Genomic DNA, 22,982 nt, shown 5'->3' on the forward strand with positions numbered 1-22,982 from the left:
ACGCCTGTTCGTCGAACATCTAATTCCAACATCTAAGGCCAGTCAAGTTCTTCCACACCGATCTCGACAAACCATTTCTGAAAGGACCTCGCCTGTGCACGGGGGCATTGTCATGCAGTTGGAAGCACAGAATCATCTAGAATGTCATTGTATGCTGTAGCATTAAGATTTCCCTTCACTGGAACTAATGGGCCTAGCCCGAACCATGAAAAACAGCCCCAGACCATTATTCCTCTTCCACCAAACTTTACAGTTGGCACTATGCGTTGGGGTAGGTAGCGTTCTCCTGGCATCTGCCAGACCCCGATTCATCCATTGGACTGTGAAGCGTGATTCATCACTTCAGAGAAAGCGTGTCCACTGCTCCAGAGGCGGCGAGCTTTACACCGCTCCAGCCAATGCCTGGCATTGCGCATAGTGATCTTAGGCTTGTGTGTGGCTGCTCGGCCATGGAAACCCATTCCATAAAGCTCCTGGCGAACAGTTATTGTGCTGACATTGCTTCCAGAGGCAGTTTGGAAATCGTCAGTGAGTGTTACATCCGAGGACAGATTATTTTTTACTCACTACGCGCTACAGCACTCGGCGGTCCCGTTCTGTGAGCTTGTGTGGCCTACCACTTCGCGTTGTTGCTCTTAGACGTTTCCACTTCACAATAACAGCGCTTACAGTTGACCGGGACAGCTCTAGCAGGGCAGAAATTTTATGAACTGACTTGTTGGAAAGGTGGCATCCTATGACGGTGCCACGTTGAAAGTCACTGAGCTCTTCAGTAAGGCCATTCTACTGCCAATGTTTGTCTATGGAGATTGCATGGCTGTGTGTTTGATTGTATACAGCTGTCAGCAACGGGTGTAGCTGAAATAGCTGATTCCACTAATTTGAAGGTGTGTCCACATACTTTTGTGTATATAGTGCATCTCTCTCGCCACAAAAACAGCCAAAAGGTAGAGGACTGTAACTTGAGGCGTGATTGCGGTCCTAAAAGAACCTTAAAGGGGACGCACTAATTATAGACCTTTCATTTAGAAAACACTCTAATATAATATTTAATGTAGTATCTTGTCGTATGTTTTATACTGGTTGGATTGGAATTTGCAAGGTAATGATATGGCATGATTGACCCAGTGTTGTTTTGACCCCAACGAAGGTCATCACGCGAGCCTGCTGCCCACGACTTTCCCTGTGATCACAAAGCCACGGAAGAAACCACACCGAACCTGTCAATCAATCCCTGTCACATCTGGGAAATGAGAAGTAGTAGGACATTTGAGTCATAACGTTGTCCCAACATTGAGTCATCTACTAGGACATGAGTTGGATGACCCGGTTCTGTTTACACGCGGACCCCTTATCTGCTACGAAAAGGAGGACCTTGATCGGATAAATATACCATCAGGGGACCAGAGGCTCTTCATTCTCCAACTGGACGACACCACGACTGGTGTACCAAAGGCTAGCAACATGGCTCCTTCACTTTTGTCCACAGCCGCAGGCGTTCTTCTGCTATTCTCCCTCTCCTCTGCGGTAAGTGTCACATTTCAATGAGCCTGTTTGAATTGAACGCGTTCTCATCAACAGGGTTCTGCGGCAACAAGAGACACAGTAGCATCTACTAAGATAACAGGCTGCGCTGTTTTGCTTCTGTTCCACAGCAAACGAGGGGAGACTATTCCGAGGACTGCACACCAAGGGACGGATTTGTAAGTATGATTGTAGATGGACGCACCTATGTACTCTACTCAACTCGTTAAGCGGCGTGTGTACAGGACGAAATTCCCCGTCTTGCTATTTCATCCTCTTTGTACTGTATACTTACTAACATTGTTATTTAGATGGATTTGTTGCTAAATTATATTCCTCTCACGCATATGATATGTAGTTAATTCTGGGGTATTACAACCAATTTAGTTGGTGCCTCTTCAAGAACACACGTAATTAAACATTTTCTAGTTTCTTTGAATCCAATGACGTATTCCAATACTCACACATCCACTGTAACAATATAACAATATATTGTAAATATGTGTCCCCAACGGCACTCTATTCCATATAAAGTGCTCTACTTTTGACCAAAGATCAATGCACCCTGGTCAAAAGGTCGGCGCACAATAAAGGGAATAGGGTGTCATTTGCGACACAGACGCATCTCTCGCAGAGTGTTCAAATGAAAGCATCTGTGTTCTGTGCCTGTTGTAGGGCAAGTACTGCCCAACGACATGTGGCGTGGCTGACTACCTAAACAACTACAAGCCGAAGGTGGACAAGGACCTTGATGAAATGGAGGATATCCTGTATAGAATAACCAACCTTACCACGGGGGCCACAGAGAAAGTCACCTATATGAAGGATTCAGCAACGCAACATCAGAAGTCTGGCGGAGGTAATTGACTTCTCTGTATCTTGGGTTACTTGACTGTGTTAAACTAGCTAACGCAAAAGACAAATCAACACTATTAGATGTGGTGCTAAGAAGTGGGAGAAGTCAGTAGCAGAAAAGTCGAAACGTTAAAGGAATACATCAATGTGGCACACTCCGCTTTTCATTGCTATTTGATTTATTTTATATCACTTCACAAACAGTTTGTCTGTAACCTTCATCAGGGTTGTGTTCAATAGGGAGAAAACATTTTGAAACATAGTGAATCCGGGAGGTAGTGTCTGAACTTTCTACAGTTTGCCCTACTGAAGACACCCAGGAGTTGGGCTAATTTCAAAAGAACAATAGACTCTGGTAATTCATGTAGGTTACTGTAACTGAAGCAGGTGTTGTGATTGTTCCGCAGACGTCCACTACAAAAGGTCAGCGAGCATACTGGATGATGTCCTGCGCTTTGAGAAGACCATCGTCTCCCAGGAGGAGCAAATATAGTAAGTCCTTCTTTTAAACCATTTTTTTTTTTTTTTTTTACATCAGAATCTAATTTGGTCTAAATTCACTTACAATTGGACTCGGAACTTCTCCTTAGTAGAGCAATTCACTTCTGGAATTGATTGGGATTCAATTGGAATTGACCCCGATGCTTGTGTCTCTCAGCGGCTTAAGCTGGTTGAAACCATTCAATGACATCATTACAAACAATCATTCCCTGCTGGGGACGAATTACCTGCTAAAATTGGAAATACCAGGACTAAGTAAGGGTACAAGTGTCAAATGCTGTGTACTTCAAACACATTGATCGTCAAGTCATACACCCGCCGACCTACGATATAAACCGCAATCTAAGTTTATATCCAAATCACCTAAGAAACATTATCATTCTGTTCCCCTCTTCTGCTCAGTCAACTCCAGGGGATGCTGGAATCCAATAAGAAGAGGATGTTAGACCTCAAACAGATGTCCATTCAGCTGGATCAGAAATGCCAAGATCCCTGCAAGGATACTGTGGAAATCAAACCCCTTACAGGGAAAGGTAAAATCGACGACGTTCTGTAGGTCGTTCCCCATTTCATCAGAGAGGTTGCTCACTCCTGCTCCCGGAGAATTCGCTCTACGTACCCATCATTTGCCCTTGTTGCTTGTTCAGTCAGAAGCGAATCAATGGCATCAATCAATAGAGGCTGGGACGATTTGTCTCAATTCAGTTATATGGATGCACTTTAGATTAGTTGAATGAATTAGTTTACATCATTTATTGGCATTTATAAGGGATTCTTCCATAAATAGGTATACTGTAGCTTTAATTTCATTGAAATGATCAAAGAGGGCTGTTAATAAATACCACAGAGTGGATCTTTACCAGGTACAAGGGACAATAAATCAACAATGCTCAAGATCATAAGAACATAATCAGCAAGGTAATAGAGCCAGAGCTCATTTCCATCTGTAGTCCAGGAACAGGCTATAAACACTACAAAAACATTGTGCATAGCGCATTGCCTTATGGGAACAGTAATCTTTGTTATTAACACGTAACAACATGGTCATGGCATGTCGTTTTTCCCCGTATTAGATTGCCAGGATATTGCCAACAAGGGTGCCAAAACCAGCGGTCTGTACTACGTGAAGCCACTGAAGGCTAAGGAGCAGTTCCTTGTGTACTGCGAGATCGACAGCTTCGGCCGCGGCTTCACCGTCCTGCAGCGGGTACGTGTGTTCTTCCCTTGCAAGTGACACGTAGTATATTCATCATGGTTGGCCCATGCAGTGATTCAAACCTCCAAACCCACCAGGCTCCAACCCACTGAGACATTGGAAGTTGGAACCAGGGTTGGGGGCAATTCCATTTCAGTTATTTCAGATAGTAAACATTCCAATTGGGATTTCAGTTCCCGGATTGACTAAAGTGAAATGGTATTGACCCAAACCCGATTGGAACCACATATTGTATTATGACCATAACCACCGTCCAACATATATCTCCACAGAGACGCAATGGCAACGTGGACTTCAACAAGGACTGGATCCAGTATAAGGAGGGCTTCGGCTACCTGAGCCCAGATGACACCACCGAGTTCTGGCTGGGCAATGAGAAGATGCACCTGCTCTCCACCCAGGCCACCATCCCATACGTGTTGAGGATCGAGCTCACCGACTGGTTGGGCAACAAGAAGTACGTACTACTAAATTCTCTACTAAGGCTACTACTAGTGAACACTTAGGGCCCACATTCCCCCCTCCTGAATAGAAAATGGTGTTCAAAATGCAGTGGGAACAGCTCAAAGTCTTATCCCAGCAGGTAAAACTGGTTCTAGTGATGTCACTGCAACCCGTTGTAAGGACGTTATAATGACATCATTGCAACCAACTTGACGCATCATTGCTTACCAATCCAATTCTGTGGTGTCTAGGTTTCACGCTATAGAAATGCTATAAATACCAGATTTTGCTATTATCAATTCCCCCTCAAAGGTATTGGGGGCTTGGCATCATTGGTCTTGCCTATATGACACATTTACTTGTGCAATTGTCTGCACTAAATTAATGAAATATTTCAGCAAGTCAAATTTTCACTTAGACATTCATGTCAATAAGAGACTAAGTTGAAATTCGACTTAAGTGGAAGTTAGGATTCGCCCCTTTAATATATTTAGTGCTGAAAAATGGAGTGCCATTTAGTGCTATTTTATATGAGGAATTGTGGAAATAAGCAGGGGTAAGCCTTTTCTTTGGTGAGGTGTCTAACTTCAAAATAGCATGTTTTTCCACACATCTCAAACCTCTGGACTTTAGTTTGTGGAATAGATTTTCTGGTGCCAAGTTACATAGCTGAAAGAACTGACCTCCACAATCAAAGCAAACAACGTATTCTACTTCATGTCACTGGTTTTGGAGGCCATGACCCAAGCCGTCAGGCTAGTATGCTGCATTTTAAATGAATACTTTGTGGCCTGTGTGGTCTAGTGCTTTGTGCAGCGGACCCCGGTACACACACCACAGTAGATATGGGTTCAAATGCCTTTCTGACCTGCGCCGCTCCTGCTTTTCTTGTCTTATTTATTCAATAAAACCACACGCGTAAAAAATTGAATGTATTTCTTTTCTTTCTTTAGGCATGCCGACTACGCCGCGTTCAAAGTGGGGCCGGAAGTCGACATGTACCGCCTGACCTACGCTTACTACTTCGGCGGTGACGCGGGCGACGCGTTCGACGGCTTTGACTTCGGAGATGACCCCAGCGACAAGTTCTTCACGTCTCACAACGGCATGCAGTTTAGTACCAGCGACAAGGACAACGACAAGTTCCAGGGTAACTGTGCTAAGCAGGACGGCTCCGGTTGGTGGATGAACCGATGCCACGCCGCCCACCTCAACGGGAAATATTACCAGGGTAAGGACACACACGTACACAGACACGTGCGCACTCTCACACACAGACACATGCACGTTCTTGTGTTTTTCAGTTTTTCTTTTAAAGAATACTACTCTCCAAGTAACATGAACCATACTGCAGTTATACATTTATGCAAGTCACTACCAACCTATACCAATGTCAGTTTTGGGGGTTCTCTGACATTTTTACTGTTACCTTTCCAAGAAGGCCACATTTAGGAGTAGGCCCAACACTGTGATTTTCTTACTTGTAACAAACTTTTCATTGACACTTCTGTCTTTCCATCTTTCCATCCCTAGGTGGGAAGTACACGGCGAAGGACGCCGGCGAGTCAGGCTACGACAATGGCATCATCTGGGCCACGTGGCACAGCCGCTGGTACTCCATGAAGGAGACTACCATGATGATCATCCCCACCAACAGGATCGCGGCGGGAGACGGACAGCAGGCCGGAGGGGTCAAACAGTTTGGAGGCCTGGGAGACAACTAAAACACATACTGTGTCCGGGAAAGTTCAAGGAAGCTAGAACTTCCTTGAATTTTGCCGGGCACAGATTAAGCCAAGTCCTAAAAAGCACATGGAGAATCTCTATTAAACATGTAGTCCAGGACTAACTTTAGGCCTAATCTGTGTCTGGGAAAATGGCCCTCTGTTTTGTAACTTTTTTTTATTGGTTCGATCAATTTCGTTTTTTGCCCTCTTGCCTAAAATATTGTCTATGATCAAATCGCTGTTGTTGGACCTTGGAAGATTGGTTGGACTTCTTCTATTTAGCACCATGTTAGAACAAACTTTATCTACTGTCTAATGAGATTTATTAGATCTGGTTGGTTTAACCAATGAATAAAGGTTGTATTTTTCTACATGTAAGATGTATTTTGTGCTGGTTTTAGATACCCCTGCCCCGACTACATGATCTAAGACAGGGTTTGAACCTGGGTGGTCTGAAAGCCATAAAACTGTGTAAGCCCTCTAAGCTAAAAGCCAATACCTCAGGGACATAACGCAAGTCTTCAGGTCTCAGACCAAGGTACCGAATCACCTCGGTTAGAGGTGACCATGCCAATTTCTTTATTGTACTTTCCCTGATATCCATTCCTGGTACCACTTGTAATTGTGCTAAATAGGATAAATGATACCCACATTTATATGATATACATTTAATTTAGAAATCGAACAAGCAGTATATGATGAATTGCCCATAGGCATCGGATGATAAATTAAATAACCTTGGAAGTTGGTGGCGGCATTGAAAGGCTTTTAAATGGAAGGCACTGTGCTGGGAGGACCAAACTCAATCAATTCGTTCAACGATTTTTAGAAGCTATTTTGATTCACTGCTATTTTCATTATTCTGCTAATCAGAAGTTCTTGGAAATCATCTATTGGAAGTTCTTTGAACCAATATTCAAATGTCCTGGGTTGAATTCTGAGAGGATGTGTCAACGGGGAAACAAACTAACGCTATTAGGTAGGAATGTTAAGTAGGAATTTACCGTATTAAAGAGGGTATGTGTGTTTTGCCCACCAAATCCAGGGTCATGTTCAGTATGGACAAAACGTTCTGAAACAGAGTGAAACTATTAAAAATCCTGTTATGTCCTTTATGCTGTTCTATTACAAAATAAATACCTACCTGAACATACGTCTCAGTCAATCTTTTCTTTCCTACAACACCAACAGTACAGGAATTAGAACCTATACTGTTGTTGTCCCATTGGTGCGTGGCATTATCAAGACAAATGTTGTCCATACATGTTTTGAGAAGAACATGTTGTAATCATTGTCACGTGATTTACTTGACTGTGTATGGACAAAACCATATTTGGATGTAATTCGGTAGATATGACACTATGACCAAAAAGACTCTGAGGCTCTCTCTCTTTCTCCTGTCTAATCATAGGGATCTCAGAAAGGCCTTGTGTACGGGTGGGTGGGTGCATGTTTGCTTATGTGTGTGTGTGTGTGTGTGTGTGTGTGTGTGTGTGTGTGTGTGTGTGTGTGTGTGTGTGTGTGTGTGTGTGTGTGTGTGTGTGTGTGTGTGTGTGTGTGTGTGTGTGTGTGTGTGGGTGTGTGGGTGGGTGGGTGGGTGGGTGGGTGGGTGGGTGTGTGTGTGTGGGTGGGTGGGTGGGTTTCTGCTGACTGGTAAGTAGGCTATGTGTGGTTTTTTATTTGTCTTTGTTTGTACATTGCACAGGTCCCCTATGTGAACACTCTTTATGTCAATATTACCCAACATGCATTGCATTTTCCAATCAGCATTTTTATGGAGTCAACCAAAAGCAAAAAATTTGTAAATTAATGTATTTCATAACGTACTTCTGCAATTGTCATCAATTTACAATCACTTTTCCATCCAGGAGATAAATGGGATTAGGGAACACTTTTGGATAGTAGTATCGATGTTGGTTGAATAGAAGTCCACGTCTCTGACAGACATTTCATACTTGTTACTCATATTGAGTCAAATATGTTAGCTGCAATATGCTTAATCATGTTTTCGAAGCATTGGACTGCAGGGAAATAACACAAATATGCTAGAATCTACAGTAGAGATTTAGAGATTTCTGTTTGGTTCTTGATTGTGATCGAAATACTACCTGCCCTCCAGGACACATACAGCACCCGATGTCACAAGAAGGACAACAACCACCCGAGCCATGGCCTGTTCACCCCGCTATCATTCAGAAGGCGAGGTAAGTACAGGTGCATCAAAGCTGGGACCGAGAGACTGAAAAACAGCTTCTATCTCAAGGTCATCAGACTGTTAAATAGCCATCACTAGCCGGCCTCCACCCGGTTATGCAACCCTGCACCTTAGAGGCTGCTGCCCTATACATAGACTTGGAATCCCTGGCCACTTTAATAATGGAACACTAGTCACTTTAATAATGTTTACATACTGCTTTACTCATCTCATATTTATATATTGTATTCTATTCTACTGTATTTTACTGAACGCCACTCCGACATTGCTCAATCTAATATTTATATTTTCTTAATTCCATTCTTTTACTTTTAGATTTGTGTGTATTGTTGTGAATTGATAGATAATACTGCACTGTTGGAGCTAAGAACACAAGCATTTCGCTACACCCACAATAACATCTGCGAAATATGTGTATTGTACCAATGACATTTGATTTGATTTGAAATACACATTGAAAATTGCCAAATGCAGAGGTGGGTCTTGAATGGGGGTAATTTAGAATTGAGAGTATTAGACACATATTAATCAGTGTACTTTCCTTGGCAAACATTGTCCAAGTACAATAGTTTCCAGAGGTTTTCAAAAGGCAGTGTTGACGTATTCAGAACATAAAGCACACGATGTCACAGGAAGGCCAAAAAGATCAACCACCCGAGCCACTGCCTGTTCACCCCGCTATCATTCAGAAGGTGAGGTCAGTACAGGTGCATCAAAGCTGGGACCGAGAGGCTGAAAAACAGCTTCTATCTCAAGGCCATCAGACTGTTAAACAGCCATCACTAGCACATTAGAGGCTGCTGCCTATAGGCACAGACTAGAAATCACTGTCCACTTTAAGGATTGGAACACTATTCACTAATCTCATATGTATATACTGTATTCTATACTATTCTACGGTATCTCATTCACTTAATAATGTTTACATATCTGGCATTACTCATCTCATATGTATATACTGTATTCTATACCATTCTACTGTATCTTAGTCCGTTCCGCTCTGACATCGCTCGTCCATATACTGTACAGTATATAGTCTTAATTCATTCCTACTTAGATTTGTGTGTATTGAGTATATGTTGAGTAATTTGCTAGATATTACTTCTTAGATATTGCTGCACTTTTGGAGCTAGAAGCGCAATAACATCTGCTAATCACGTGTATGTGACCAATAACATTTGATTTGATTTGAAGTCAGGATGAAATCCAAATAGACAATTTGAAGTGTCCGAAAGCAACAACAAAACAACGGGCCTGGGCTTTACATGTGATTAAGGCCTAAAATGTATCTTGAAAATAAGGCCTGAATTGTTATGTAGGGTTAAGCAGCGCTGCAGAATTCATCAAATACTTGTATCGTAAATGTTACTAGATGTGGCCATGGAGTGGCGCTCATCGTCAGGGGGAGAAAAACAAATTTGACCCGGAAATGAACACGTTGAACCGTATTGTTTACATCCGGTGCATCAGAACAGCATCTGCGTTTGTTTAGAAAGCTGGACCTAGCTAAATTTCTACACCTGTTTTATCAAAAGTTTTTTTTTTACAGATCGTCAAGGTATCTGGCTAAATAACGTCAGAAATGACTGAGGTGTGTGCTTCTTTATGTCAGTAAAGCTGAAATAACAATAGGTGTAGCTGACGCGCCACTACCTAACGTTAGCATGATAGCTAGCAACGTTAAATTATGCCTAGCCTATTTGAAGCGCACGTAAAATAATTCCATTTGTGAAATTAATATTAGTCGGATCAACTTTATATATACACATCTAGCCTAAGTAACATCCTGTGGATGTGGTATCGTGGAGTTGAGATATACTTGGCAAGCTAGCATGCATCATGAATATGTAGCTACAGTAGGTAACTAGTAATGACAAATATTGCTGTTGTCGAAAGTAATGTTTCCGTCCATTTCATTTTTCAGGATGTGCAAAAGCACTCTGTGCACACGCTCGTGTTCAGGTCCCTCAAGAGAACTCATGATATGTTTGTAGCTGACCATGCCAAACCAGTCTCCTTGGATGAAACAAGGTACTCGTGTTTTGTAAAACAATATGCTGTCTTTGTTCTCCCATCTAGCTACTCGTTTCTGTGTGAGATAAAGATAAGCGGTATGTGGGTGGGTCCAGGATAGACATAAGTTTCCGACCCTACACTTGCTTACAGCTGCGCAGGGGTCGGACAGGCTTTATGTTTATATTGAGATACCGGGAGCCTCCACCCAGGGATGAGAAATTCGTTCTACTCCGAATTGTCCCATCATCCAATAAAATACAGTGTTATTTGTCACATGCTTCGTAAACAACACGTGTAGTGAAATGCTTACTTACAGGTCTTATTTACAGGTCTTTTCCAAAAATGCAGAATTAAAGATATAAATATTAAATAGAAATAGTAACACGAGGAATAAATACACAGTGAATATCAATAACGAGTAAAAATAACATGGCTATATACAGGGAGTACCAGTACAGAGTAGAATGTGCAGGGATACAAGGTGGTTGAGATCTATGTACATATAGGTAGGGACTAGGCGAAAGGATAGATAATAGACAGTAGCAGCAGTGTAAGTGGTGAGTGTGAAAGTGTGTGGTTCAGTATGCATGTGTGTGGGTGTATGTATGTGTTGGAGTGTGTAGGTAGAGTCCACTGTGTGCTCATAGGGGAGTTAGTGAAAACAAGTATGTGTGTTGGGGTGTCAGTGTACTACGTATGTGAGTTACACAATGTTACATTTTTTATTGAACCTTTATTTAACTAGGAAAGTCAGTTAAGAACAAATTCTTATTTATAATGACGGCCTACCCCGGCCAAACCCTAACCCGAACCATGCTGGGCCAATTGTGCGCCGGCCTACGGAACTCCCAGTCGTGGCCGGCTGTGATACAGCCTGGAATCGAACTAGGGTCTGTAGTGGTGCCTCTAGCACTGAGATGCAGTGCCTTAGACCGCTGCCCCACTTGGGAGCAGAAGATTGAACAACTCGTTTTTAAGTAAACTGACGTTTTCATCATGCTAGATAGCAGTAGCCACACAGCCATTATGGAATGACACGTCTCATTGAACAACATAGGAGCTGATTGGCCGACACATTTTACCTTTAATTGTACGACAAAGCTTTTTTTTAAAGTATACAGTGCCAGTCAAAAGTTTGGACACGCGTTCAAGGGTTTTTCTTTATGTTTACTATTTTCAAATCTATGAAATAACACATATGCAATCATGTAGTAACCAAAAGATTTGAGATTCTTCAAAGTAGCCAACCTTTGCCTTAATGACAGCTTTGCACACTCTTGGCATTCTCTCAACCAGCTTTATGAGGTAGTCATCTGGAATGCATTTCAATTAACAGGTGTACCTTGTTAAAAGTTAATTTGTGGAATTTCTTTCCTTAATGCATTTGAGCCAATCAGTTGTGTTGTGACAAGGTAGGGGTGGTATACAAAAGATAGCCCTATTTGGTTAAAGACTAAGTCCATATTAGGTCAAGAACAGCTCAAATAAGCAAAGAAAAATGACAGTCCATCATTACTTTAAGACATGGTCAGTCAATCCGGAAAATGTCAAGAACTTTGAACATTTCTTCAAGTGCATTCGCAAAAACCATCAAGCACTATGATGAAACTGTTTCTAATGAGGACCGCCACAGGAAAGGAACACCCAGAGTTACCCCTGCTGCAGAGGGTAAGTTCATTAGAGTTACAAGCCTCAGACATTGCAGCCCAAATAAATGCTACACAGAGTTCAAGTAACAGACACATCTCAACATCAACTGTTCAGAGGAGACTGTGTGAATCAGGCCTTCATGGTCGATTTGCTGCAAATAAACCACTACTAAAGGACACCAATAAGAAGAAGAGACTTGCTTGGACAAAGAAACACGAGCAATGGACATTAGACCAGTGGAAATCTGTCCTTTGGTCTGATGAGTCCAAATTTGAGATTTTTGATCTCCGCATGTGTAGTTCCCACCGTGAAGCATAAAGGAGGAGGTGTGATGGTGCTTTGCTGGTGACACTGTTGGTGAATATTTAGAATTCAAGGTACACTTGACCAGCATGACTACCACAGCATTCTACAGCGATATCCCATCTGGTTTTGGTTTAGTGGGACTATCATTTGTTTTTCAACAGGACAATAACTCAATAAATAATTCACCTCCAGGCTGTGTAAGGGCTATTTGACCAAGAAGGAGAGTGATGGAGTGTAGCGTCAGATGACCTGGCCTCCACAATCACCCGACTTTAACCCAATTGAGATGGTTTGGGATTAGTTGGACCGCAGAGTGAAGGAAAAGCAGCCAACAAGTGCTCAGCATATGTGGGAATTCCTTCAAGACTGTTGGAAAATCGTTCTAGGTAAAGCTGGTTGAGAGAATGCCAAGAGTGTGCAAAGCTGTCATCAAGGCAAAGCGTGGCTACTTTGAAGAATCTAAAATATGAAATATATTTTGACTTGTTTAACAGTTTCTTGGCTACTACATGATTCCATATGTGTTATATCATAGTTAAGATGTCTTCACTATTATTCTACAAAGTAGAAACTAGTATAAAATAAAGAAAAAGCCTTGAATGAGTAGGTGTGTCCAAACTTTTGGCTGGTACTGTGTATATATATTGTGAATCACCTATACATTTGAAAGATCAATATATGATTTTTAGGCCATATCGCCCACCCCTACTTTCATGCTCTGATATGTTCAATTGAGTTAACTAGCGTTTCCCTTCGTAGTCACAAGGTGAAGATGGCGGCGAAGCTGAGGGCAGACTACAGTGCCGTTCTACACATGCCTGTTCTAAAAGAGGGCAAGGACAGACCACTGGGCTCCAACATGCATGGCAATCAAACCTCTCTCCAACCTGGTAAGAATGCCATCACTTCAACATCAATCGTTGACAAATCATTATTGATTTCATGAGCAACAAATAAGAGCAAAACCTCCAAGTATTTCTCATTTATAACCCTCTGGTCTTCCAGGTGATGATCCAGAGTACTTGATCACTGGGACCCACGCATATCCCTCAGGACCTGGTAATTACAACAGTCTTACCCAGGGTTCCCTTACTCTGGTCCTGGAGAGGTACTGGGGGTGCAGGCTTTCGTTCCAGCCCTATCCTAACACACCTGATTTCAGCGAATCATGGCTGAAGATCATGCTGTTTTGAATCTGGTGTGTTAAATGATGGGCCGGAACAAAACCCTGCACGCCCAGTATCACTCCAGGACCAGACTTGGAGAACCCTCCCTCTGGTCTAACCCCATGTAATGCTACTGTTGCATGTAAAACCACATTCATTCATATTGTGTCCTCGGGGGTGTTACGTGACTTTTATAGCGCTGTGTATTGTCGTCCACAGGGCTGGCTCTGACGGCAGACACTCAGATACATAGGAACCCCAGTAAGGGGGGAGTTCAAGCCATGGCTCTTGCCCTGCCGCCATCACAAGCCAGGTACTTCCTTCAGATGATGCACGGTAGATGTGTCGAAGTGAGAAGACACCAGAGCAAACGGAATTCAAAAGTCCACATCAGACACTGTTTGACGCAGTACTTCCCCACAATTCCGTAGCACCACAACCTCCTGTACGGACCCCAGATGTTAGAGACATGAACAAAGTGTTAATGTATCCAAGCAACACGGGACTACAACGGGGTTGCCTATCTTAGAGTGCACTTTGAGACCATCCAGCAACCATTTTTTGTGTGTGTGTAATTGCAGGCTGGACGCCAGTCGCACTGCAGCCGGTGTCGGGGACATTCACAGACACGCAGGGGGGGCAGAGAGGTCTCCTGCTCCTCACTCACACGCTATGGTGGGGTAACGCTCTCTGATATGTATCAGTAGTACTACATACCTTTTTTTGCGTCTGCTAACACTTCGCATGCATTTCTGCACCAACATTCCATTCAGTCTTGTATGATATAAGGCTACCACTATCAATAATAATACTTTTCTGTCTTCTTTCTAGTCTCTTTTGGAAGGAGGCGGCACCAAAAACTCGTCCCTCGTTGCCAGAAAAGCCCCTACTATGCCCAAGCCCCAGTGGCACGCTCCATGGAAGCTGTTTCGGGTAAAGGATGTCGTTTTGTCATGTCAAGGGCTTCTTTAATACACTTACTTCCTCTACAGTCCACACACTTTATCAAATGCACGTGGCACACTTACAAAAAGCTTGGATGTGTTGTAAGGAACTGTCCCTAGTCCTTCGAACGTACTACAAAAATCGTAGAATATCTTCATGTGAGGCCTATGCGTTTTAAGATAACTTCAGGTGTATTGACTTGCTCCCTGTTTCGTGTGGTAACTGATACAGGTTTGCTTTATCCCTTCCAGGTCATCAGCGGTCATCTTGGCTGGGTGAGGTCCATTGCCGTAGAGCCCGGCAACCAGTGGTTTGTGACCGGCGCTGGCGACAGAACCATTAAGGTGAGTACAGAGAGAGACCGAGAGATCTGTAACTTCTAAACAGCGGTTTTGAAGCTGTGTACAAAACCGAAAGTAAAAGACGCAAATATGAAACTTAAGAATGGAACGCATAGAAATAGCGCTTCTTCTACTTGCTTTCAATGAGAAATCTACAACTAGCATTTATATGTAAATTTGGTCGGGTCCCCCCAAAAAGTTACATATTGCAGCTTTAAAGGAAGAGTAAGTCCTTTGTTTTATCAGTGTGTGTGATTGGCAGGAGGGATGTGACAATTTGTTTGATTTGATTTGAGATGATGAGACGTTGGTTCTACGTTGTTATCACTATCATCACTACAGGGACTGAAGAATGGGAAGATTGTCTCTGTAAAGGTGCAGCCAGTGAAACAGTAGATATGATAATAAGAAGTGACATCATAAGGGTTTTGGGACACCCATTTGATCTATTCAATGTCTGTCAACTGGTGGCATTTAGTCATGTATCTCGTAATACGTCAGCTATAAGTTCGACCGTGACGTCAAATCCCCATTGTTTCTCATTCTCCTGACAGATCTGGGACCTGGCCAGTGGGAAGCTAAAGCTCTCCCTGACGGGACACATCAGCACGGTGCGCGGCGTGGCCGTGAGCACCCGGAGCCCCTACCTGTTTTCCTGCGGCGAGGACAAGCAGGTCAAGTGCTGGGATCTGGAGTACAACAAGGTATTATACTAGTACCCTTTCATTTCTGCTTTACTTTATATGATGTGTTTCAATGGACTGTTGGTCCATTTTTATGTAGTTAAGTATTTAGTATAGTTACGCCCACTCATTACTGCTCTACCTCACTTTTATTTTATCTTTTAGGTTATCAGGCACTACCACGGCCACCTCAGCGCCGTGTACGACTTGGACCTGCACCCAACCATCGACGTGCTGGTCACATGCAGTCGAGATGCCACAGCCAGGGTAAGTCTTGCTAATGACTAGTTGTCTTAACTTTCAAAAACGTTATTTTAGTGGAACATTTTGGAGTGTATTGGGAGGTCAATATGAAATCTCTACGTCTATAGGTGTGGGATATCAGGAGCAAAGCCAACGTGCACACCCTGTCCGGACACACCAACACAGTGGCCACAGTCAGATGCCAGGCCGCCGAACCGCAGATCATCACAGGTACGGACAAGTATATGTTACAACTGCTTTGCCTTGCTGTGTTCATATATTGGCTAGTTGACTCACTCCAAAGTACCATCAATGGCTTATCGTCTTGTTACGTTCTATTATGAGCTGGCGCGAGGAGAAATTTGACCTTTGAATTTTGACCTTTTCTCCTGGGTCATGTTCAGTAGGGAAAAAATAGGATAGAACACTTGAACTTGTCCAAATAAGAACGCAGCGTTTTATTGTTAGTTTCAAAACATTTTGCTACGGTGTGACCTTCTGAACACGACCCGGCTCTTTCCGTTCCAGGGAGCCACGACTCTACCATCAGGCTATGGGATCTGATAGCTGGGAAGACCAGAGCCACTCTCACCAATCACAAGAAGTCTGTCAGAGCACTGGCCCTACATCCCAGACAGTACGTCACTTCCTCATACGTAGTAAACGGTGGTGCATATGTTGCACCCAAGTTAGTCATCTTCTGGTATCTAGTTGTAGTTAATGATAGGGTTGATAGGCTCGCTCATTTTATTTCCGCGTTTTGTATTATGGTACTGAACCATTCGTTGGCTGAATGTTACAGGTATACCTTAGCCTCTGGCTCTGCCGACAACATCAAGCAGTGGACGTTCCCAGACGGCAACTTCATCCAGAACCTCTCTGGACACAACGCCATCATCAACGCAATGGCGGTCAACTCAGACGGTGTGCTGGTATCAGGAGGTATGAAAACGTCCTTTACTTTTTCCAACAGGGATATCCTTGTCCCATCGCGCACTAGCGACTCGTGTGGCGGGCCGGGCGCAGTGCACGCTGACACGGTCGCCAGGTGTACGGTGTTTCCTCCGACACATTGGTGCGGCTGGCTTCCGGGTTAAGTGGGCATTGTGTCAAGAAGCAGTGCGGCTTGGCTGGGTTGTGTTTGAGGACCTTCGCCTCTCCCAAGTCCGTACGGGAGTTGCAGCGATGAGACAAGACTGTAACTACCAATTGGATACAGCGAAATTGGGGAGGAAAATGGGTTTAAAAACAATTTGAACAAAAAATATCTTGCGATTGAAATAGACAGTTTTGAGCCTCTGTCAGGATGATTGGGTGAGATTTTTTCTAGTCATAGTACATTGAATGACTCTGAAGGGCTTTGTTGCTTCGAAAGCGCACTACTAAAGATGGGCAACAAATGAAAGGGAAGTTGTAACTGCAGAGGCTGGAAGCAAATATATTGAATGGCTAAGTGATAGGAAATCCTATATACGGCTAGATCCTAGACACTGCTGTCTATCTATACCGACGTCTTGATCTAGATACAGCTAATCCTTCTATCTTTTTATTGTCTTCGTTAGCTGACAACGGCACCATTCACCTGTGGGACTGGCGGACCGGCTACAACTTCCAGCGTATCCACGCCGCCGTGCAGCCCGGCTCACTGGACAGCGAATCGGGGATCTTCGCCTGCATGTTCGACCACTCGGAGAGCAGGCTGATCACGGCCGAGGCCGACAAGACCATCAAGGTGTACAAAGAGGACGACACCGCGGTAGGGAAAGACTTTTATCCTGTGCTGTATAGCTACACAGGTTTTTGTTGATTTGAGATGTGATTCAATAGTGGATGTGTTATTTACAACCTCATACAAAGTGGATGTTTATTCAGTCAGGGAAAATGACAGTCACTAAAACATTGCTCAGCTAATGAAACTGTAGTATTACTTTGAGTACTTCATAAGTTCTTGTTTCTGACTGAGATGGGATTGTTTTTTTCTTTCAGACTGAGGAAAGCCACCCAATCAACTGGAAACCGGAGATCCTCAAGAGGAAAAGATTCTAGTTTTGCAACAAACAAAAAAATACAGTCATTCATTTCTGTTGTCAATATTCCCATCAATAGAACTCCCATAATTTTTTAAAGAAGAATATTCACACAAAAACGAGTTGGCTTTTATTTTTACTATACTTTTTGGTTTTCAATGTACTCCTTACTCTAAGTACCATTTTGCAATCTTCAATGTACCATATTAGTCCAACAAAGCAGCCATTTTGGACAGCCAATAACCTTCCAGAATGTTTGTTCTTGAGGATGAATGCTCTCTCATATCGCTGGTCACTCTCGTCCACCATGAGAATCCACTTCTCAGCTCCGTAAGGGCTCGCCTTAGTGTACACATAGTCCCCACTCGGGTCAAATCCAGTAAATGTGAGGAAAATTCTAGATTTTCGCATCATTAGAAATGTTTTCTTTTATTTCTTTATTTTCAGAAACACCAACTGTATATACAAGAGAAACGTAATGTGTTGAGTATTCTGGTGTATGAAATAAATCACTGTATGATTAACAGAAACATAAAGAAAAAACATATTGCATCTCATTTTGAATTTCCGTGAAGCGTGACTCACCCATGTAACCATTGGTGACAACATTCCCATAGTGTTTGCAGCTGTTTCCATTGATCTCCCGGTATCCGTTATCTCCTGGGTGGTCCTGGAGCTCAACCGTATTCCTGGTTTCACTGATAACATGGAACTTCTGCTCACCTGTTAGACAAAGTAGATTTACACTGTAACATAAAACTACTTCATACGGTAATTTGGGGTATTATCAACAGTAAAATACTCCGTTTTACTGTAGCATACTGTAAATGATGGGCCATTGTGGGAAAATGTTGTGGGCGGGGAAATAATTGCTCTATTTTGAGTGGTACTGTAATTCCACCCCACAGAATACAGTACCATTACCGTATCATTGGGAGTTCCAAAATTGGTATTGTTGTTTCTGGCTTATTAACATATTTGAGGCGTGCTTTGTAAGAGGCTATATTGCACCTGTGAGTGAGAATGCTGTACCAATTTAAGTCCTATGTGGTTATAGTGCCCCATCAATTTAAAATGTATAGGGGACAGATTGGAGTGGGGCACATCTTAAACCTTAAATGGTTGCACATTTTGCCATGTCCTTTTGCTCTGTTTTCCCCTGTAGTCGCTGCCAGTTTGGACGCTCCCAGAAGTGCAAGTGTTATAAGACACCAAATATTCATTAATATGCTGTAATGTGTAAACAGTTTACCTAGCAGCAAACCTGCTTGCACCAATCCCATGTAATTACAGTAAACCATTTTTATCATTCATTATGATTACGCTAGTATTCACTTTTTTAGCAGTATAATAATCAATGTTACGGTATTGTACTGTCATTACACAGTACTTGCTTTGATACTGTATTCATATTACAGAATTTGACTTTCCACAGCTGCCTGTAAGTTACTGTCAAATTCTCAGCAACCCCTTTACAGTGTAAATTAACTCACCAACGTGCATTAAAGGTGCAATAAATGAAGTATAAATACTCATTCATTCTTGAAGAATATAACTCATAAATGCCTCGTGAGTTTTGTTCAACTGTCGTACCTGATCGGAACCCAGAATATATTTTTTTACTCCATTGTTTGTAAATAATATAATAATAAACACTATATTAATCGTAAACAAACACTGTATAGCCTCAACCTGGTTAACGGTTAGATTCAGTCCACTTTGATATCTTGATAATATGCAGCTCTTTAAAGGGGAAATCCACAGATGAAACAATAACAAAACGAATTCCCCGCCTCTGTTTTGGTAAAAAGTTGTGGGATGGGCAAGGAGAAATGTAAACACTCTCAGATTAATCGACAGCTATGGTTACAAGGACTGACCATCAATTATATAAAAAAAGGATTGTTTTATCCATGATATGAGGCTACACAGTGTTTGTTTACATTTACAATGTTTACAAACATTGGAGGCAAACAAGCTTATATTTTAGGTTCTTGTGGAGTGTGACAATTGAACTGAGCTCATGAGCCATTTATAAGTTATTCTTCAAGAATCAATGGATATATATATATACACATACAATACTGGTCAAAAGTTTTAGAACAGCTACTCATTCAAGTTTTTGTTTTTACTATTTTCTATGTTGTAGAATAATAGTGAAGGCATCAAAACTATTAAATAACACATGAAGTCATGTAGTAACCCCAAAAAAAAGTTTAAATGGATTTAGGAAATAGTCGAACTGATACAGGACAGACCTGGATTCAAATGGCATTTGTTTTCTTTCAGATACTTTGTGCGTTTGGTTGAGCTTGTATATGGAGTGCCAGACAGACATTAAAAAATTATATTTCAATGGTGCCAGATTGGTGGGGTTGTACTTTTGGGATGATTCTATTGGTTATAATGCACCAGGGAAGCTCAATCAGTGCAGCTAATGCATTTGACAGAAGAGAAAAAATACACTTTGAACCCTGGTCTGCAGGGCAATTTCCAGTTCACCACATCAATCACAAGCATTTCATTCAATATTGTCACGTTCTGACCTTAGTTCTTTTGTTATTTCTTTGTTTTGTATGGTCAGTGCGTGTTGGGTGGGTTATCTATGTTCGTTTTTCTATGTTCGTTTTTTCGTTTGGCCTGGTAGGATTCTCAATCAGAGGCAGGTGTCGTTAGTTGTCTCTGATTGAGAATCATACTTAGGTAGCCTTTTTCCACCTGTGTTTCGTGGGTGCTTATTTTCTGTCTGTGTATGTCACCAGACAGGACTGTTTCGTTTCGTGTCATTCTCATTTATCATTAGTTTTGTTGTTTCGTTCGAGTTTCGTTTTCATTAAAAGGCATAATGAATACTTACCACGCTGCACCTTGGTCCTCGTCAGAGGATCGGAAGACAGCCGTTACAAATATGTGGTTTTATTGTTGGGTATAAAATTGTTTTTATATTTGGGTAAATGGTTTTATTGTTTCTCCCTCAGTGGATATCTTAGTGACATACACAAACCCATATTCAAGATTAAACTGATCCTCTCTTGCCCCACAGCTCTCACAAAGACAAGAGGACATTGATTTATTTGTTTTCTTGAATTAATATGCAAAAAAATGTATAACAATTCTGTTATGTAACAAAAACTCATGAAGGGAATAGAGACACAGTCATTGGGAATCCCGTTTTCTATGGATAGAGTATTACAAACTTAGTAAGCAGTAATGACTCAATGTTGCCACAATTTAGGGATTGTCAGTTATGATCATGCATTGCCTCTGACATGACAACTTCAGTACTTGTCGGACCTGCATTAAATACATTATAGTAATATAAAACATCCTCAGAGTAAGATGCTCGTTCATATTTGATCCACCGTAGTAACCTGATCCTGTTATCAGGCGTGGGAAAACAGCTTGCACAAATTTAAAATAAAAAGAATGTCCATGCAAGAAGACTGAACAAGGTGTGATGGAGTTATTTCAGACAGAAAAGTGCCTGTTAATCATCTGTTACGCTCGTCAGTTGTATTTGTCAAAATGGTATTAAAAAGGAGCAACACAGCACAAGTAGCAACCATGATCGTCATTACCACAATCTAAAACTACATTTGATGTTCAAACACTTGTAGTGTATGGAAATAGTGCTTAATAACAGTGGTGACATGGAACTATTTGAATAATCTCTGACAGTACTGTCACCCACAAGAGGCTAAACAAAACATACTTTACAACCTGGAAACTAGAACCAAACTACACTAACAGTATTTTTGACTGAAATACTTTCGTTATATATAAAAGGTGTTTCAAAAAGGCATTGTGCTTTTAAGAAAAACAAAGCTTTCATGTAAAGTGTGCCATATATTAATAAACAGGTTTTCAAAAATATTGTGGTCTCTGTGACTGGAGTGATATCATGGTAAACCTGTTACACATGGATTAAAGAAAACGCTTGGAATGTCTTTTGGTTTCCGTCTTCTGGTTTGGTCAAGCAAAAGTCCCTCCTGCATGAGTCTACAACAATAAACAAATGGAGTGTTAAACTTTACTATTGTCTTCATCAGCATCATCATTTTGTGTGTATGACTCTAGATTATGGAGGTAAATGAATGTATTCTCTGTAGGAAACGTTCTGTTAACTCACCATGGACTTCATCTCACCACCGTCTCCATCTGGCCCGGGCCGATCCCTTCCCTCCATATTCTTACTGTCACGCCCTGGCCTTAGTATTCTTTGTTTTCGTAATTATTTTAGTTAGGTCAGGGTGTGACATGGGGAATGTATGTGTTTTTTGTAGTGTCTAGGGTGGTTGTAAGGTTTAGGGGGTTTATTAGAGTAGTTGGGTTTATGTAGTAGTCTAGCTGTGTCTATGGTTGAGTGTAGGTATCTAGGAAAGTCTATGGTTGCCTGAATTGGGTCTCAATTAGAGACAGCTGGTTATTGTTGTCTCTGATTGGGAGCCATATTTAAGGCAACCATAGGCTTTAGCTGTTTGTGGGGAATTGTCTATGCTGAGGTTCTATGTTGCATGTGTTGCACTTAGTTCTTGTATAGCTTCACGTTCGTCATTTTGTTGTTTTATTTGTTCTTCTTCAAATTAAAGAGAAGATGTATTTTGCACACGCTGCGCCTTGGTCCTCTCTCTCTCCCTTTGACGATCGTGACACTTACTGTTCTCTACAAACTCCTAAAGAGGGATGGATAGGAAGAAGAAAGAGCATGAATGTGGGTTGGTGTTGAGACAATAGGGGTCAAGTATCGTAAACGCTAACAAGGTGAGTTCAGTGTAATATGTGCATAAGAACACTATTTACCATATAGAAATAGATTAAAGTGGTATTCTGTAAAACCATTCAGGTACGTTAGACATTTCTTCAGGCACCACAAGCAGCAGATGCAGGATTTCAACAAACACAGGCAGTTTCCTACAAACAGAAAATACATTCAGCTTTAGTTCTCCACCCATTGTCTGACATGACTTGGTAGAATTGAAAGTGAGTATGTTTAAAGGAATTATCTGAAAATAATATTTCCTGCTCCTTATGTAGCCCTTTCGGGAAGTCAAAATGACCTCATGACCTCATGAGTGGAATGTTATTCATATGTTTCAACAAGCCTAAAATCCAGTGTTGCTGTG

General features: G+C 41.9%; 2 protein-coding genes and 1 long non-coding RNA gene across 3 annotated transcripts; 2 read left to right on the top strand and 1 right to left on the bottom strand.

Moving 5' to 3' along the window:
* Positions 1–1,290: 1,290 nt before the first annotated feature.
* On the top strand, positions 1,291–7,416 carry LOC139579031 (fibrinogen gamma chain-like). The gene is made up of 9 exons (XM_071407242.1): positions 1,291–1,527; positions 1,656–1,703; positions 2,200–2,383; positions 2,787–2,871; positions 3,283–3,413; positions 3,954–4,087; positions 4,369–4,553; positions 5,494–5,771; positions 6,074–7,416. The coding sequence occupies exons 1-9, from the start codon at positions 1,465–1,467 to the stop codon at positions 6,262–6,264; spliced, it is 1,299 nt and encodes a 432-aa protein (XP_071263343.1). The 5' UTR covers positions 1,291–1,464; the 3' UTR covers positions 6,265–7,416.
* Positions 7,417–9,929: 2,513 nt separating this feature from the next.
* Positions 9,930–19,414, top strand: LOC139579033 (pleiotropic regulator 1-like). The gene is made up of 15 exons (XM_071407245.1): positions 9,930–10,073; positions 10,407–10,513; positions 13,214–13,344; positions 13,460–13,513; positions 13,840–13,933; positions 14,202–14,295; positions 14,452–14,553; positions 14,817–14,909; positions 15,461–15,610; positions 15,755–15,856; positions 15,961–16,063; positions 16,361–16,469; positions 16,635–16,774; positions 17,395–17,588; positions 17,819–19,414. The coding sequence occupies exons 1-15, from the start codon at positions 10,065–10,067 to the stop codon at positions 17,876–17,878; spliced, it is 1,542 nt and encodes a 513-aa protein (XP_071263346.1). The 5' UTR covers positions 9,930–10,064; the 3' UTR covers positions 17,879–19,414.
* A 1,515-nt stretch (positions 19,415–20,929) lies between these two features.
* LOC139579034 (uncharacterized) lies at positions 20,930–22,770 on the bottom strand. The gene is made up of 3 exons (XR_011675665.1): positions 22,660–22,770; positions 21,989–22,532; positions 20,930–21,858 (listed from the first exon to the last, which is right to left on the bottom strand). It is a non-coding gene; the product is annotated as an uncharacterized lncRNA (long non-coding RNA).
* Positions 22,771–22,982: the final 212 nt, after the last annotated feature.

The sequence above is a fragment of the Salvelinus alpinus genome, chromosome 6 (assembly GCF_045679555.1).
Source record: "Salvelinus alpinus chromosome 6, SLU_Salpinus.1, whole genome shotgun sequence".
In the NCBI taxonomy this organism is placed as follows: Eukaryota; Metazoa; Chordata; class Actinopteri; order Salmoniformes; family Salmonidae; genus Salvelinus; species Salvelinus alpinus.

Coding starts and splice junctions, on each gene's coding strand:
- LOC139579031 (XM_071407242.1), top strand. CDS start 1,465: ATGGCTCCTTCACTTTTGTCCACAGCCGCAGGCGTTCTTCTGCTATTC. Junction 1,528..1,655: donor TATTCTCCCTCTCCTCTGCG/GTAAGTGTCACA, acceptor TCTGTTCCACAG/CAAACGAGGGGAGACTATTC. Junction 2,872..3,282: donor TCCCAGGAGGAGCAAATATA/GTAAGTCCTTCT, acceptor TCTTCTGCTCAG/TCAACTCCAGGGGATGCTGG.
- LOC139579033 (XM_071407245.1), top strand. Junction 13,345..13,459: donor TCAAACCTCTCTCCAACCTG/GTAAGAATGCCA, acceptor CTGGTCTTCCAG/GTGATGATCCAGAGTACTTG. Junction 15,857..15,960: donor GTCGAGATGCCACAGCCAGG/GTAAGTCTTGCT, acceptor CTACGTCTATAG/GTGTGGGATATCAGGAGCAA.